This window comes from Paramisgurnus dabryanus, chromosome 8 (genome assembly GCF_030506205.2).
Source record: "Paramisgurnus dabryanus chromosome 8, PD_genome_1.1, whole genome shotgun sequence".
In the NCBI taxonomy this organism is placed as follows: domain Eukaryota; kingdom Metazoa; phylum Chordata; class Actinopteri; order Cypriniformes; family Cobitidae; genus Paramisgurnus; species Paramisgurnus dabryanus.
Window position 1 is genome coordinate 32800517 of NC_133344.1, and position 16120 is coordinate 32816636.

At 36.3% G+C, this 16120-nt stretch overlaps 1 protein-coding gene across 2 annotated transcripts in view; it reads right to left on the reverse strand.

The window, feature by feature from the left end:
- Nucleotides 1-16120, reverse strand: part of arhgap35a (Rho GTPase activating protein 35a) — a 92667-nt gene that overhangs the window by 17670 nt on the left and 58877 nt on the right. The window contains exons 3-4 of one of the 2 annotated variants that reach the window (XM_065281581.2): nt 10192-10336; nt 407-484 (exon numbers count right to left, since the gene is read on the reverse strand). In XM_065281581.2, coding sequence (XP_065137653.1) covers nt 407-484; nt 10192-10336 — 223 coding nt within the window. Of the gene's footprint in view, nt 1-406; nt 485-10191; nt 10340-16120 lie in introns of both variants that reach the window. The other variant, XM_065281580.2, reaches the window with a different exon arrangement.

Genomic DNA, 16120 nt, shown 5'->3' on the forward strand with positions numbered 1-16120 from the left:
AACGTAGCCGAATTGGACTGATGGCGTCATAGACAGGACAAAGACAAAATAGTCATGCTCTCATCCTTGAAAACTATGACTACTATTGCAAGGTAATGTAAACCACAAATGACCCAGACTACAGTAACTTCAGTTTAAAGATCTGGCCCAGTGTTGGGCTGCCACGTAAAATCTGTAAAAATTTACAAATCTGCGTTCTGCAGCAAAACCAGTTCAGAACTTTAAGAGTAAGATGCATGACACATGAATATGGTATATAGCCAAGTTTTACATCTGTAATTATATGTTTGATAAATTAGGTCAGAAAGTCAAAGGACCAAAGTGTACCATTATCAGTGGAAGGGTAAGTACCTAAACAGGCCATAAAACGGCGAAACATTTGAAGTGAGAGAGAAAAGTGACTCACCCTGGTCAAACTGTCGCTGCATGCTCTCCATCTCTGCCTTATTTCCACTCACCCTGTAGATTCCTTCTGTGCTTAACCCTGTGAGTGAGAGAGATGGAGATGAAATCAATGAACAATAATTCATTTTGCACGACCTCAAAGTTTGATAAGAGCAACTCCATGCTGTTATCTTCAGCTCTGTACATTACACATTTCATTTATACGGTTTGCTAATTGTACGACCACATTCAACCTGTCAAATCTCTGCACTGATTGACTCATCAGTTAAACAATGCTACAGGCAGATGGCACTTTGTGTCCTACCAATGTACACACAGCAAAACAACACAATGGTCGGCCTATCTCGCCCAAGCGGAGAGACAAGTGCATCGATAAAGAAAAAAGACAGCGAAAAAGGCATAGAGACACTCTCGGAAATGAGTCGGCGCGTTGCCGAGGCAGACCGCATTGATTGCCTCACCTCGCCTGATCAATTATCCATAAAAGCTTTTTTGTACGCCAGCAATAAGGGAAAATTGCATGTGGGGAGGAAGGGTGTGTTTATGGGGGTGATTTTTGGCTTAAGATGAAGGGTAAAAAAAGAGACAACGACACTTGGCTTGAAAGATCAGTTTCTATTGTACGTATATCATTTGGCGATTTTCCACCGTCGGGCCAAACTGTTTCCATTTGATTCCATGATTTCAAACCGTTTTCTCTGAATTGTCTAACCGTGCTGAATTGTGTACTTGCGTCGCCGTCCAGGATTGGTCTGTTGCTGGTAAAGCAAAGTAAACACAGATTGGGTAAAAGTTTTGCTATTTACATTGAATACCATACGTGTAGTTTTGCATTACAAAGGCATTGCATGTGTATTACATTTTACATGACATTATTATCAGCACAACAGGGGAAAATTAAACCATATGCATACCGGCACGGTCGGATCAGTATGGGACAGTTACACAATGAGAATGGTTTGGGACTGCAGTTTGGTACATAGAATCCTAGATATGTATAATAAAGGTTAGGTGTCTTACGGCGGAGTCTCTAACGGAGTCCCTAATGTCTAACGACACATCCGGTGTCATGAACAATTGTTCCCGAACAGATTAATGAGTTTGCCTTAAGGCCGGGGTATACCTTTTTTCCGCGTCCGCATCCGGCTCGCGCGCGCACACGTCCGCGCAGCTTTTCGAGTATACTCCCCGCGGCTACACGCGGATGGCCGCGTTCGACACTTTACGCAATACAAATGATTTCTTATTCAAATTATTAGTCTAACAGGCCGTCAGGGCAGCACTGATTTGGCGACATTTACAGTACTTTAAAACATTAGGATAGGTGAAGAAAAGTAACTGATCCACCATTGCAAACACAGTTTAGAACAAACAACAAGACAACAAAGAACAGGAATCAAACAAACATGCTCCACAGCTTTCTGTTCTTGGAAGAAGTAAAAGTTAAAGAAGAAAAACGATAGTGTGTGTGCAAATGCTGTCTATATCCTTTGTATAATTGTTTATAGTGGAGTGTCCTGTCTAAATATTTCACACGCATGCGCTGTTGTACGCGGACTGTACGCGAATCCTCTTGATGACGAAAATGACGTCATGCGGACGGCGAGCATACGTGGACGGTGCGCATACGGGGACAACCATGGTATACTTTCGGCTTTAGGACCCCAGCATTAAGGAATGCTGTGAATTCATGTTGGTAGCGACCTGCATTAGCCGAGTACCATGCTAGCAGTCTAATGGATCATTGGTGAACAGTAAGCCTGTAAAACGTACACTAAATAAAAAGTACAATTTGACTATAGACTATTTCATCGGACACATGTGCGTTGTTGTGGTTATACGCCTGGGCGGAACTTAACATTCGGTCTCTGTATGTTTAATGGTTTGACTACAGTCTCTAATGTCTAACGTCAACTGGCGGCCATCTTACCTCAGTCAGCTCGCTCACTCGTAGCATTCTTTTAATGGTGCACGTACTTTTAAATCACCATAAATTGCTCAATTTTCTACAGATTTTCAAATGGTTTGGTTTCTTATAAACGTTATTAACGTGGCTATAATTTCGGTTGCTTTAACATGTTTCATGAAAATTGTTTATAAGTATGCAGTGTCATAAGTACATCTCTGACGTTTCTAAGAAACCAAACCGTTTGAAAATCGGTAGAAAATTGAGCAAGTTATGGTCATTTAAAAGTACATGCACCATTAAACACAATGCTACAACTGAGGGAGCTGACTGAGACAAGATGGCCACCAGATGCAGACGTCGACCTCCATTGGCCAGCAGCGCGGGCGAGACATCTAGCATAAGATGCGTATTACAGAATAATAATGAATAGCCCATTCAAGGTGATTTGATTGGCAATTAAAAGGTCAGAAAATTTTTTTCTTTTGTTATAAAAACCTTGACAAAAGGTCTGAATCAAAATTAGGCCCAATGTACTCTACACAAGTGCATGAAACAAGCTTGATTTCATGCATTGTTGCGTTTGGAAACGTGGCAGACCATAAATTCATAATGCAACGCTTGTTTGCAAGAGCACTAAAGCAGGAGTTAAGTAAACTTTTGTATTCAACGGTAAGTTTTCAATTTCAGACAAACAGCAACAGTTTAAAGAGAATCTTGCTAAGCAAGTTAGTGAATGTCAGCAAGATTGTACAAAAACACATCCGGTGTCATGAACAATTGTTCCCGACCGGATTAATGAGTTCACCTTAGGACCCCAGCATTAAGGAATGCTGTGAATTCATGTTGGTAGCGACCTGAAATGGTACCATGCTAGCAGTCTAAGGGATCATTGATGAACAGTTAGCCTGTAAAACGTACACTAAATATAAAGTACAATTTGACTAAAGACTGTTTCATCGGACGCATGTGCTTTGTTGCGGTTACACGCCTGGGCGGAACTTAACATTTGTTCTCTGTTTGTTTAATGGTTTAACTAGTGGCTAAACTTGCGTCACACGCACTGTACACGGACCCTTGCGTACACGTTAAAAATTGACTATACTTCGGCCTTTAGAAGGACTTTATCTCAGATATGACTGGATAAAATGTTTGTAGTTTGGCTAACAGCTTAGACCAATTCTCATCTCAGTATGAAGATTTAAATTCAAGACTAACAGAAGTCATACGCATATGTGAGGGAGTGGTTGAGACATACGGTCAGGGGACAGTCAAGGAAAATGTTCTTCCTTTCTTTTTCTTTAATGTCTATGATATCATTTCTGTCTGTGTTAATCAATGTCAATGTTTGGCCTACAAACTGAACATCCAGTCCATTAGTGATGTCAAGACAATTTGCGGTCATGTCATTTCAAAAGAGAGAGAGAGAGAGAGAGAGAGAGAGAGAGAGAGAACAGTTTTTTTTCTCATGGGCATCTTTAACTGAAACTCACCATGACCATCTAATGAGTTTTTCTAATGCACAGCCAGCCCTGCAACATGTCCAAACAAATCCCTGTCATTTCCGGGGCTCATCTTCAGCTTGTATCCTCCAGGGCCAGTTAAAATGCCAATTCAGCACTTTTCCTTTTCCAATTTCTCACACCTCCTTCTTTGTCTCTTGTATCGACTATTAATTTCTTACTTGAACAGTAACTTTTAACCGTAAACTCATGTCTAGTCCACCTACAATGTGCAACTGTATAAAAGCAGGGCCGGCCCGTGGCGTAGGCGGAATAGACAAGGGGCGCCGCCTATCCCAAGGGGCGCCCAAATCAGTTTAGTTTTTTACTAATACTACTTCAATATAAATTTTAAGTATTACAAAAAGCGAATGTCCCACAAAAACATAACTACATTGCTTCCCGACTCACCCCGTTGACCTGACCCAACGCATCAATCTTCCACCGCCCAAGCGCACTTGCACTGACACCCATCACTTATTGTGATGGATGGCTACATTCAATGAAATTATTATTGTGTCTAAAGGAATAAAGCCCTCTGGTGTCCAGGGAAGAAAACAGAGAAAAGGAAAATTGGGATAAGGCAGAGGTACTGTGATGTAGAGAATAATCAGTTGGTTATCTATTTGCATAGCAGACTACTGTACTATTACTATGAGTATCAACTAGTAACATTTGCTAATTTGAAATAGCTAACTATCCAGCTAGCAAATGTCAGTTTTTAATACATTTCTGCACTGTTCAAATAAATTAATGTTTTTTTATTTAATTAGTTAAGTCTTTTATAAGGATCTGATGCAAAGTGCTCCCGGCGCGAAGTGAAGCACTTTTTAAAAGGCTATTTACTTCTTAAGTAAGGTAAGGAACATTAAATATTGAATATATTATTTTCTTATTTTTTCCAAATGCAGACCTTCTGCAATGAAAACCTGTGTACTTTTTTTTAAAATAAGACAAGACTTTTTGGTTTATTAATTTGTAAATATAATGGCATATATGTTTTTAAAAGAGATATTTATCCTACATTTTTATGTAATAGTAAACTGTACCTGTCCAAATGATTTGCAGACGCGTGTTATTAGATTCAGGTGGTTGTTATCCCGGAATAACATACCTTGGAATGTTGCGAGTGGCCAATCAGAATCAAGCATTGTAGTGTGCCATGTAACAAATTAAGCAATTTAAAGGGGACATATCATAAAAATACTTTTAATAAAAAGACTTTTTCCATGTTTAAGTGCTATAATTGCGTACCCAGTGCTTGTATCAAACTAGAAAATGTGAAAAAAATCAACACAGTAACTTCGTTTTGGTAACCATTCTCTGCAAGCATGTGAAAAAATAGCTCATTGAAATATGGCTCTCCTTGTGATGTCAGAAGGGGATAATACCACCCCTTAAAGCAACACTAAAGGGTTTTTGCTTTTTGCTCCCCCTACAGGTTAGAAGCGTAATTGTTCATTACCACTGTCGTAAATACTGCAGCATAGCTGGCTCTGATTGGATTGTAGGTCTGCCGTAAAGCAAGTTTTTGTAGTTTTCACTCGAACTACAGACCGCGACCCGACGGTTAGAAACTTCTTTAGTGCGGTTTTGGCCGATAGAGGGCTGCAAAGCGAATGTGAAAGTGCCGTTCACCCTGTTTCGAGTAGATGAACGACTGAAACTTTTTTGGAAACTATAAAAAAACTCTTTCGTGTGGCTTTAATCTGCACTATCCAACCACTGCACTGCCATTTAGTGCATGGACCAACTAATTTGCATTTAAAGGGACACACAAAAACGGCACATTTTTGCTCATGCCTACAAAGTGGCAATTTCAACATGCTATAATAAATGATCTATTATGATATTTTGAGCTAGAACTTAACATCTGTACTCAGTCTTTGGCAAGCCTACTATTATAAATCCTCTTCCCATGCAAAGGGTTTAACACTGCACTGATTTTAAAACAGGCCGACACCAATCAGGTGGGTGTCATGATGAGCAATAGAGGATGCCATGTGAGGACAGCAGCTGGCTCGGCCCTATAACATCCACAACTCATTTATCATAATGTCCCATTGCAGCAGAACCAGAAACACAGTACAAAACGGTGAGGAAAGATAGAAAAGAAGTTCATTGTTGAAATACAAATGAGAGGTGGATTCATAGAGAAGAATTGACAGGAAATATGAGGAACAATAGGGGAACATAAGAGTTTTTGGCGCAGAGAGCATAAAGGAAGGATACGGATCTCTATATAAACTTGGAAAAAGTCTTTCTGCAAGGTTACAGAGGTTAATACTGAAGTTTAATTTTTGTGTCGTTCGCTTCGTGAATTAATCGTTCTTTTAAACCAGTTCTTTTCAACGGACGAGTTGAATCAGTTCACCGAATTGGAATGAATCGTTTAAAGGAGTTTGCATCTCGAGACAGGAATGATCCACAAGTTACTTACTTTTAGATGTGTAATTTGGTAAATTTGGAAATTTATGGATCTGGCTACAGGAATAGTTAGAGGTCATCCTGACCCATCTCAACCTCAGACAGCTAGCAGCGAAGCTGCTCAGATATTCAGCACATTTTAAACGCTACCACATGATTTGCTCAACATGTCAAACTGACATTTTTCAGCAAAAGCTTTTGTAAAAGCAATTCTGTTTAATCGTGATAAGGTTGTAAGGTTGTATTGTTTTTGATGAAGTGTTTATTCCCCTGTGTTTGTGCCAGGAGTTTTATCAGCGGATCACGCTGCAGGCTGTTGTAGCGGTCTGCTCAACCCAGAGAAGACAAAAAAGAGCAGAGCGTCTGAGATGATTCGCCAATTTTTTGCTTTGTGATATCGATCTCAATGAGGTATTTATCAGGCAGAAAATCACCGCAAGGGGCTTGGCATCACACACACAACCACACAAGAACATAAGAAAAGATGGACGAGGTGTGGGGGAAAGTAATAAACAGGCAAACAAAATGGAAACTCCAAAAAGGATCAGGAACAGAAATCAAAATCTGTGATAAATGAACATCAAGTTTGAATTCAGCCATTAATTTTGACTATGATTTCAATCTTTGATATGATCTTACTTAGTGTTAAATATATCAAGGTTATATTTTTATATTATTAATATATTATATTATATATACTGAATGTTCTTTACATTAAAAAGGATGATTTTATGTAGAAAAGCTAGGTTTGCACAGGCAGGGTCACAAATAATTAATGATGGACCTGCTGAGTGTAATCTGCCCCCTATTGGTTCACATGTATGTGATATTGAGTGATATTTGCTACTTAGCAGATCATAATTATAATGCGACGGGCATTTAAGCGATTCGGAATAATGGGAATTTTTGCTGTGCTTTTAACTTCTGGCACTATTTGTTATTAACAGTATGCAAAATGCATACAAACTAAGATAAACGGTACATTTAACAACCAAAATGCCATTTTCACAACCAATGCTAATTCATTTTCGCAACGTTTCTTTAATTGGCAACCCCTGGAAAGTCAGGGCTAAAAGAAAGTCCAAAGTATTGCACTGGCAATTTCGACATCATGTTGACTGATTTTCTATAAACAATCTCAACACAGAGAGGAAAACTTGCTAGAGCGATAATCAAAGAATGCGCAAACAAAATGTAAATATATCTTGATGTCAAAATCTCAGATATGCATGCAAGAACATGTCGACTCTGGCAAACAGGAGCTCATTATACACTAGGCTGCACAGCAGTAAGCTACACATGGACAGACGCATACCAAAGGGAATACCGATCTTCAAGAACCAGCATTACAGTGAACAGAAGATGAGTTTAATCCATGGAAGCTAATAGCATTAATGCTAGAAATCTGAACGAAATCATGGCTGAATGAGAGAGATAAACATCTGTGCATAAATGCAAACATGGATGGCTTTACCATACTGCAGTATACATATAGTATAAAAGGGTGTGTTGTTATTTACATACTAATAAAAGTGTAAAAATGAATGCAAATTTAATGAAAAACTAAGAAAAACATACAGTGCATTAGGGGTGGGACGGTTTTCATGACCACCGCACCACCGCGGTGGTGCAATGCCACCGCAGTAGTGAAGTGCCACCGGCGGTTGTGTGTCGTCACATATCAGGTGAATGATTAAACAAAATAATAAGTAAAAATTGCAGTTTTTTTTACACGTGAAATAATAATAACAAAAGTTGTACAGTAATTTAAAGCCTAAGATACAAATTTTTGTTTTATGTTAATACACAAATCTCCGCTACATTACCATGTATGGCGTTTCCACTAAACTGGTGGATTTTAGCATAACTCAGCACGTTGGAGTTTAGCCATGTCACTGTGTTGTGCATCTGCTTTAGTTTCTTTTGGTCTCCAGTGACAGTGATACATACACATCACGTTTGTCTTTTGTTGTGAAATAAAAATTTTACCAGGTTAAAGTCGCGCGCATCAGGAAGCGCATTTAGTGAAACTTTATTTTCTTTCACCATTTAAACCACCCTAACCCCACCATGGACCCCACCACCGCAACACCGGCGGTTGTTGTTGATGGTTCCACCGCGGTGGTAAAAATTTGCCACCGTCACAGCCCTACAGTGCATATGCATGAAGTTCACAAAGCGGGGTACTACAGCATGTACTAAAGTAATTGAAAAGTATTTACTTGAAAAGATTTTAATTTTTACTTTGTAAAACCTACGTATAAAACAGAAATGATAACTTAATGACTTGAAATATAAATAGGCTGTCAACATTTAAAATAACTTATTACACAGGTCTCTAGAATCCTGGATTCAGATTGGTCAATCAAGTAGGCATGCATAACAATTAATCGTGATTAATCTATAGCAGAATAAAAGTTTTTGTTTACATCATATATGTGTTTGTGAACTGTGTATAATAATAAGTGCTGGGAAAAGATTAATCGCGATTAATCACATTCAAAATAAACGTGATTTTTTGCATAATATACGAGTGTGTGCTCTGTGTAATTATTATGTATATATAAATACACACACATTCATGTATGTATTTAAGAAACATTTACTTGTGTATATATTTTTATGTATATTTTTATATATTATATATTAATGTAAAAAATTATATATACATTTAATTAAAAACCTGAAATAACTTTATGTATGTGTGTGGTTAAATATACATGATAATTACACTCAGTACACACACACACACACACATATTATGCAAAAAAATCACTTTTATTTTGAATGCGATTAATCTTTCCCAGCACTAAAATAATTATGTATATATATAAATGTGCACACGCATGCATGTATATATTCAAGAAATGTTTACGTGTGTATATACATTTGTATATGCATGTATAATTTAAATAATATATAAATACTCAATATATAAATATATATTTTTTCGTAAAATTATACATGCATGTGTGCATATTTATAGATAAATAATTATGATTATACACAGTTCACACACTTTTATTCTGCTATAGATTAATATAGATTAATCGTTATGCATCCCTACAATCAAGCCATATAGATTGTGTATTTCATAATTTTTCCTTGAAACTTGCATTGAGCCTATTCGAGATAAATTCGTTTTTCTTATTTGGAAGTTGCTTTGAATAAAAGTATATGCAAAATGATTAAATCTACATTTATTGAATGATAATGTGTGAATGCTTTTACAAAAGAGCTCATTGTTCGGCAAACTTGCACTCTCTCCTTTTGAAGCTCTGTCCTCTTTTCACCCCATTAAATGTACAATATGGCTGTTTTGTTGCTCTAAAAAGTTAAAAATAGTTGTAAGACCTTTGTTTTGTTTTATTCTATTAGCTGCATAAAATCGTACGGTTTATTTTCATGCAAGAATGTAAATATGATCTTAATGCTCTCCACACAAAACTGTTGCCGGCAGAAGTCACACAGTTATTGTTTACAGTACACGATCAGTCATTGCAATGAATTAAGTACTTGTGCCCAATGGAATCTCAAATTGCACACTTAAATTATAAATAGTATAGCACAAAGTATTGTTGTAATGGCAAAGTATATACTTTAAAGTTAGTACAGCGTAATTCAATATCACTAAAACTTTTCTGCAACTTGAAAGCTTAACAACCACCACAAATTTTTCTTTTTCTATTGCAAACAATAAAGAAAATAATGGCTGGAGGTATGAATATATTTGCACATTTTAACAATCCATCAAAAATACTATGCCCCGGATCCACAGCATCCTGTTTTGTCTTCTATACTATTAATGGAGATAAAATATGGACACAGCATAACACATACACAAGTCTCACAACATCTGAGAACAAAGTTAAACGATACACAAAGTAAAAGTAAGTCTGTTCGTCTCCACAGTAACAATACATGGTCAGTCTGTAGCATATTTGGGCTTACCTGTAGCCTCAATGTAACGAATGCACTTTTCAATGAAGAATGGAATGGGCCGCTCAGGTGTGACCACACTGGCCAGGGGAACTCCAAAGTAGTTGCTCTCATAAGGTTTGGAGAGCGAAGATTGGCGAGCTTTTGGCCTTGTTTTCTGCTAAATGGAGGTGAAATTGGTTATTGGTTGGTCAAATTTCCAGTTAAGCTAGGTACAAGACACAAATACACATACACAAAAAACAGGTTTAGCCTGAGATTAAATATATGATGATCTCAGTATTATGGTAGCATGTTGTCATACAGGGAAACAAAAATTGATGTGTCAAAAAAATCTAATGTGTGTTAAGACTTGCTATGCAAAAGCAAACTAAGAGACTTGCTAATTTTATTAAAATTTTAATAACAAAACAAAATAGCAAAGCAAAACAGAACATATTTATAAGATCATTTTAATTTTTGTTCTATATATTTTTTTTTAAACTTGCTGGCTTAATAGTGAAGTTCCTATCTTATTATCAAAGAAAAATGTTTTCTGTGATTTAACCCACAAACTCTTTTATGCTCTTTATCTTTCATTTCTGATCATCAACCACATAAATCTTTATGATCTGAATGATTTAAGAGAGTTCAGAACATCTCAACAGTGTAACATTACCAAACCATCATATACACATGGCCTATATTTTACATTTGGAGATCTGTAACAGGAATGCTAAGAACCTTTCTTCCCATAATGCTCTGCAGCAGTCAAGAGCATCACGGCTGGTTGGTCAGTGTTGGCACAGTACTGTCAGATAGAGAAAAGGCTGTGATGCTTATTAGCCCAGGGTCTGTCTGCTCTACAGCCAACATGCAACTCATCCTCCTGCTGTACTTACAAGTCAAACCTACCCTGCCATATTTGCCTTTCTTTCACAGTCTCTTTCCTCACATTTACCAACATTTCTCTCTCTTTAACTCAACGGTTCTCAAACTGGCGCCATGAGATGGTGCCAGGGGGGCCCTAATTTTATGACATTTTATAAAATACATTAATTTATCATGAATTCTGTGTAATTAAACCTAAACAACTGTACACAAGGGGGGGCTGCACGCTTGAAAAGTTTGAGATCCACTTAAAAGAATATTCCATTTTCTTAAAAGAAAAATCCAGATAATTTACTCACCACCATGTCATCCAAAATGTTGATGTCTTTCTTTGTTCAGTCGAGAAGAAATTATGTTTTTTGAGGAAAACATTGCAGGATTTTTCTCATTTTAATGGACTTTAATAGACACCAACAATTAACACTTAACTCAACACTTAACAGTTTTTTTCAACGGAGTTTCAAAGGACTCTAAACGATCCCAAACGAGGCATAAGGGTCTTATCTAGTGAAATGATTGTCATTTTTGACAATAAAAAGAACAAATATACACTTTAAAAGCACAACTTCTCGTCAAGATCCGGTCCAGCGCGACCTAACGTAAATGCGTAGTGACGTAGGGAGGTCACGTGTTACGTATATAAAACGCACATTTGCGTACCATTGTAAACAATAAACTGACGCAAAGACATTAATTAGTATCAGTTGACATACAACAACGTAGGAACGGTCCTCGTTCTCAACACTTGTAAACACTGGGGCGGAGTTTCGCGTTCGTCCTCTGTGACCTCTTGACGTGATGACGTATTGCGTGGGGTCACGCTGACGTATCACGACCGGATCTAGACGAGAAGTTGTGGTTTAAAAGTGTATATTTGTTATTTTATTGTCAAAAATCACAATCGTTTCACTAGATAAGACCCTTATGCCTCGTTTGGGATCGTTTAGAGTCCTTTGAAACTTGATTTAAGTGTTAATTGTTGGTGTCTAATAAAGTCCATTAAAATTACAATTGCAATTACAATTGCAATGTTTTCCTCAAAAAACATAATTTCTTCTGGACTGAACAAAGACATCAACATTTTTGATGACATGGTGGTGAGTAAATTATCTGGATTTTTCTTTTAAGAAAATGGAATATTCCTTTAACTCCCCGTTTCATCTAAATCTTTCCAATAAACGTTTACATAATCACCATCCACACTCTCGCAAAAAAAAATCAGTGCGCCAATTACACTTCACAGGGAGCATAACTAGCCTGACAATGTTATGCAAAAATAATAGACTATTAGGAGTTGCTATAAATTATAAAAATAAAGTTGAATTAGCTCAAGTTATTTCAACATTTTTTTTAATTCATAGCAACTCCACACTAGTTAATAAAGTTGAAATTAATTGTAAAATCAAGTTGATTTAAAAATGTAAGTGCAACAAGGATTTTTTATAGTGTAAATAGTTTCTTGAGTAGCACAAACACAGTCCTGCCATTGTTTTGTTATGGTTGCCAGGTACCCAAAAATACTTGTAAACTGTGTCCCAATTCAAGGGCTGCGACCTTCTAAGGATGCGACCTTAAAAGGCGAGCACTCGGTCCATAATTTAGGGCTTATAATTTGCGTCACATTGCTTATTAATATAAATATGGAATCAGAAAAATATTAATTTATTTTAGAAAATATGACACGTTGATGTAGATTAAACTATTCAACAGTCTATCGATATCAAAGAATAATATTAACAAAAAACATAACTTATAATTAGTGCTGTGAAAAGATTAATCGCAATTAATCGCATACAAAATAAAAGTGTTTTTTTTTGTGTGCGCTGTGTGTAATCATTATGTATATATAATTACACATACATTCATGTATGTTTTTAAGAAAAATTTACATTTGTATATATATATATTTATTTATATTTTTATATATTCTATATTAACAATAAAAATGGATATATAAATAAAAATGTTCTGAAATGTATATATGTATGTGTGTGTGTTTAAATAATTTCACACAGTACAGACACATATATACTAGGCAAAAATGCACTTTATTTTTTGTATGCGATTAATCGTGATTAATCTTTTCCCAGCACTACTTATAATACTAAAACAGTGACAAGAAACTTTTTCTGCCAAATACACACTTTTATTTTATTAAATAAAGGTTTTAATTGTTTATGTTAGAATATCCAGCCGTTATATGCAGCCGTTGCAGGTGCGCAATGAATCTTGGGATCCATTCGTTCTATCCTAGCAGAGAATTAAGGATGCATTTTGAGGCTTCATTCTAGCACCCTTTGAATTGGGATGGCCTTACTAGCCTCAAGTCGCACTGCTGTGATTCAATCTGACTTAAAATACATCCTTAGAAGGTCACAGTCTTTAAATTGGGACACAGCTGTAGACTCAACATGTAATGTGCATGCGGTCATCATTTGCATTTTTGTTGTTTACACTGAAACTATAAATGTCGTTGTTTTTAAAAACTTGCACTTTAAAAGCCATATTCAAAACTGAACCCCAAAAACCAAAACTCATAAAAAGTTTCCCGCTTTTGGCTGATAACGTTGTTGTGTAAATAGCCTGGCAAATCAGCTTCATACTAGAGGTCTTCACGGGTCCACTTAGACCTGAAAACCTGAAGTCAGACCCGATATCTAAGCAAATTCGTGTGGGGCTGCAGACCGCACACACGTCAATGCCGTTTACATTCAGGCCCAGTTGGGTTAAAAAAAATGGCCACTGGTGGAGTCAGACTCGGGTCTAAATTTCTTGGGTTTGTCTCAGGTCGGGTCTTTCTTTAAAAAAAGATTTATGCATGTCAGGTTCGGGTAAAATGTGATTCGGGTCATTTCGAGTCGGGTCTTTGGACCCAAGAAAACCTCTACTTTATACATCATCCACCTCTATTCCATCGGCCTTCAAATTCAGGCATGAAGTCCTGTAGTTTAACACTTAAAGCATAATGTCAGCAATGCAAGGTTATGAGTTCGATTCCCAGTGGACACACAAACTGATAAACGAAGTCCACTTGTTGGATTATGAGCCTTTAATAGGCTAAACAAACATTTATTGCCTCATTTATGGACCATAAAAAGAGCTGTATGGACGAGATGTACAGAAACAGGACGGGCTTGTTCTAGCTCTTCAGAAAGGGTGAGGCTTTGTTGAGCACAGCTTAAACCAGTACAGTCCCCTGGGGCTACTGGGCTGCTGTGTTTAATGATGGGTCCCTTCATGGATATTTCCCATTAGGCAATTGATACACGCAAGGTGATTTAACCCAATGGCCTCATTTTAACCCCATTGAGGTAATAAAGACACCGTTGTACAATGAGCAGGACTGGTGGCTTTAACCCTTTCATATACCATTCAGCTGTCACATGCCGTCACATCAGAACAGTGGTCACTTGAATTGCTACTCGTGTGAATGGAGCCCATTATTAAAGTGAACAAAACTTTAAAACATAATGCATATGAATTTGAATTTTGAAGAACAATCAGCGTCATAAGTTAAAACTAAAAATCCTACTAATGGAAATGTGTGTTCTAGAATAAGCAAAAAGGCAGCTGGTATCTTGATTAGAGATCGACCAATATATCTGTTTCCCACTATTTTCACAAATATTTAAGCATTTTCCCATTATCGGATATTGTTTTTGTAATATGGGATTGACCGATAAACGCCACCAGCAGCAGCGTGCACAGCAAATATGACGGCGGAGTGACGTGACTTCATTAAAAGGACTTTGAGTAAACTTACTTTGCTTTAATTTATCAACTTATTTAACATAACAAACATAAATGCACGGATAAGATGTGTTATAAATGCCTGATATGCAATGTATGCCGCTTGTCTAAAAAAGTGAGATGAACTCACAGAGTCACGTATGTTAAATTGATTCAACAATTCCTCTCCCAATAACATTGTAGCTTTGCATGAATAAAACAGCCACGAATGAATTCTTGGTAGAATTTAAAACGCTGAATTAAATGACTTTTTCTGTTATTTCTGCTTATCAGTAAAATCACGTTCATATTGCTGTTCACTTACCAAGTTGAAGCCTGAAGCACAGCCACCACATGTAGTTTTTTTAAAAAGATTTACTCTGTTATATTAACACTTACAAGATAAACATTATTTAGCTAAAACATCTAAATAAATGTCTGTGGATATTAATTAATTATTTATTACCTCCGCAAGCTATTGCAGTTTGATACAGTTAATGCGTGAGTAAAAGCATAGATAAACAGCGCTTTGTCAACAGCTATACAACAACAAAATATTAATTATTTTGATATAAAAATACTGTTAAGAAATTCAAATGACATAAAAGCTGTTTTGTTTGTTACTTTCCTGACAATGTATTATTCCAGTGATATTATTCATTAAATTTATATTATTCTTCACTCTTTCAGACCCCTCTATTTATTACTTTGTATTTTGTGATTGTGATGATTATTATTATTATTATAAGGGTTTGTTTAGTTTAGTGGTGTTGTAGTAATTGTGTCAAAAACAGTTATCAGGTTATCAGGCACATAAGCATCCACATATTTGGTATAGGTATCAGTTTAAAAAAAATCAGTATCAGTTGATCTCTAATCTTGATGTTGGGCAGGATTTCCATTTCCACTACTTCCATACTAAGATTTACATTGACGCATGTGGCAGTTATTCAAAGTGACTTACAGTGCATTGAAGCTATTTTTAACTTTGTAAATTGTCTAGGAATCAAACTCAAGACCTTTGGCTAAGGTCAGACAGATAAACAAATAAAATTCAGAGATGAAAGATGTGTGTCCGTTAAAGATATAAACTTAAATTATATTTATGCAAGAATGCATACACTATAAAAAGTGAAAGTTGTTCTACTTATAAAAAAAAAAACTTACTTTAATTGATAACACCTAAAAATTACTTTGTGAAAACTTTAAGGTGAAAGTTTTTTTTATTACTTAGACTGGTAACCCCTAAAATAATTAAAAATTTTCAACTTAAATATTTCTATTAAAGTGGGAAAATTCAAGTTGAAAAAACTTCACCCGGTTATACTTAAAAATGTTGATA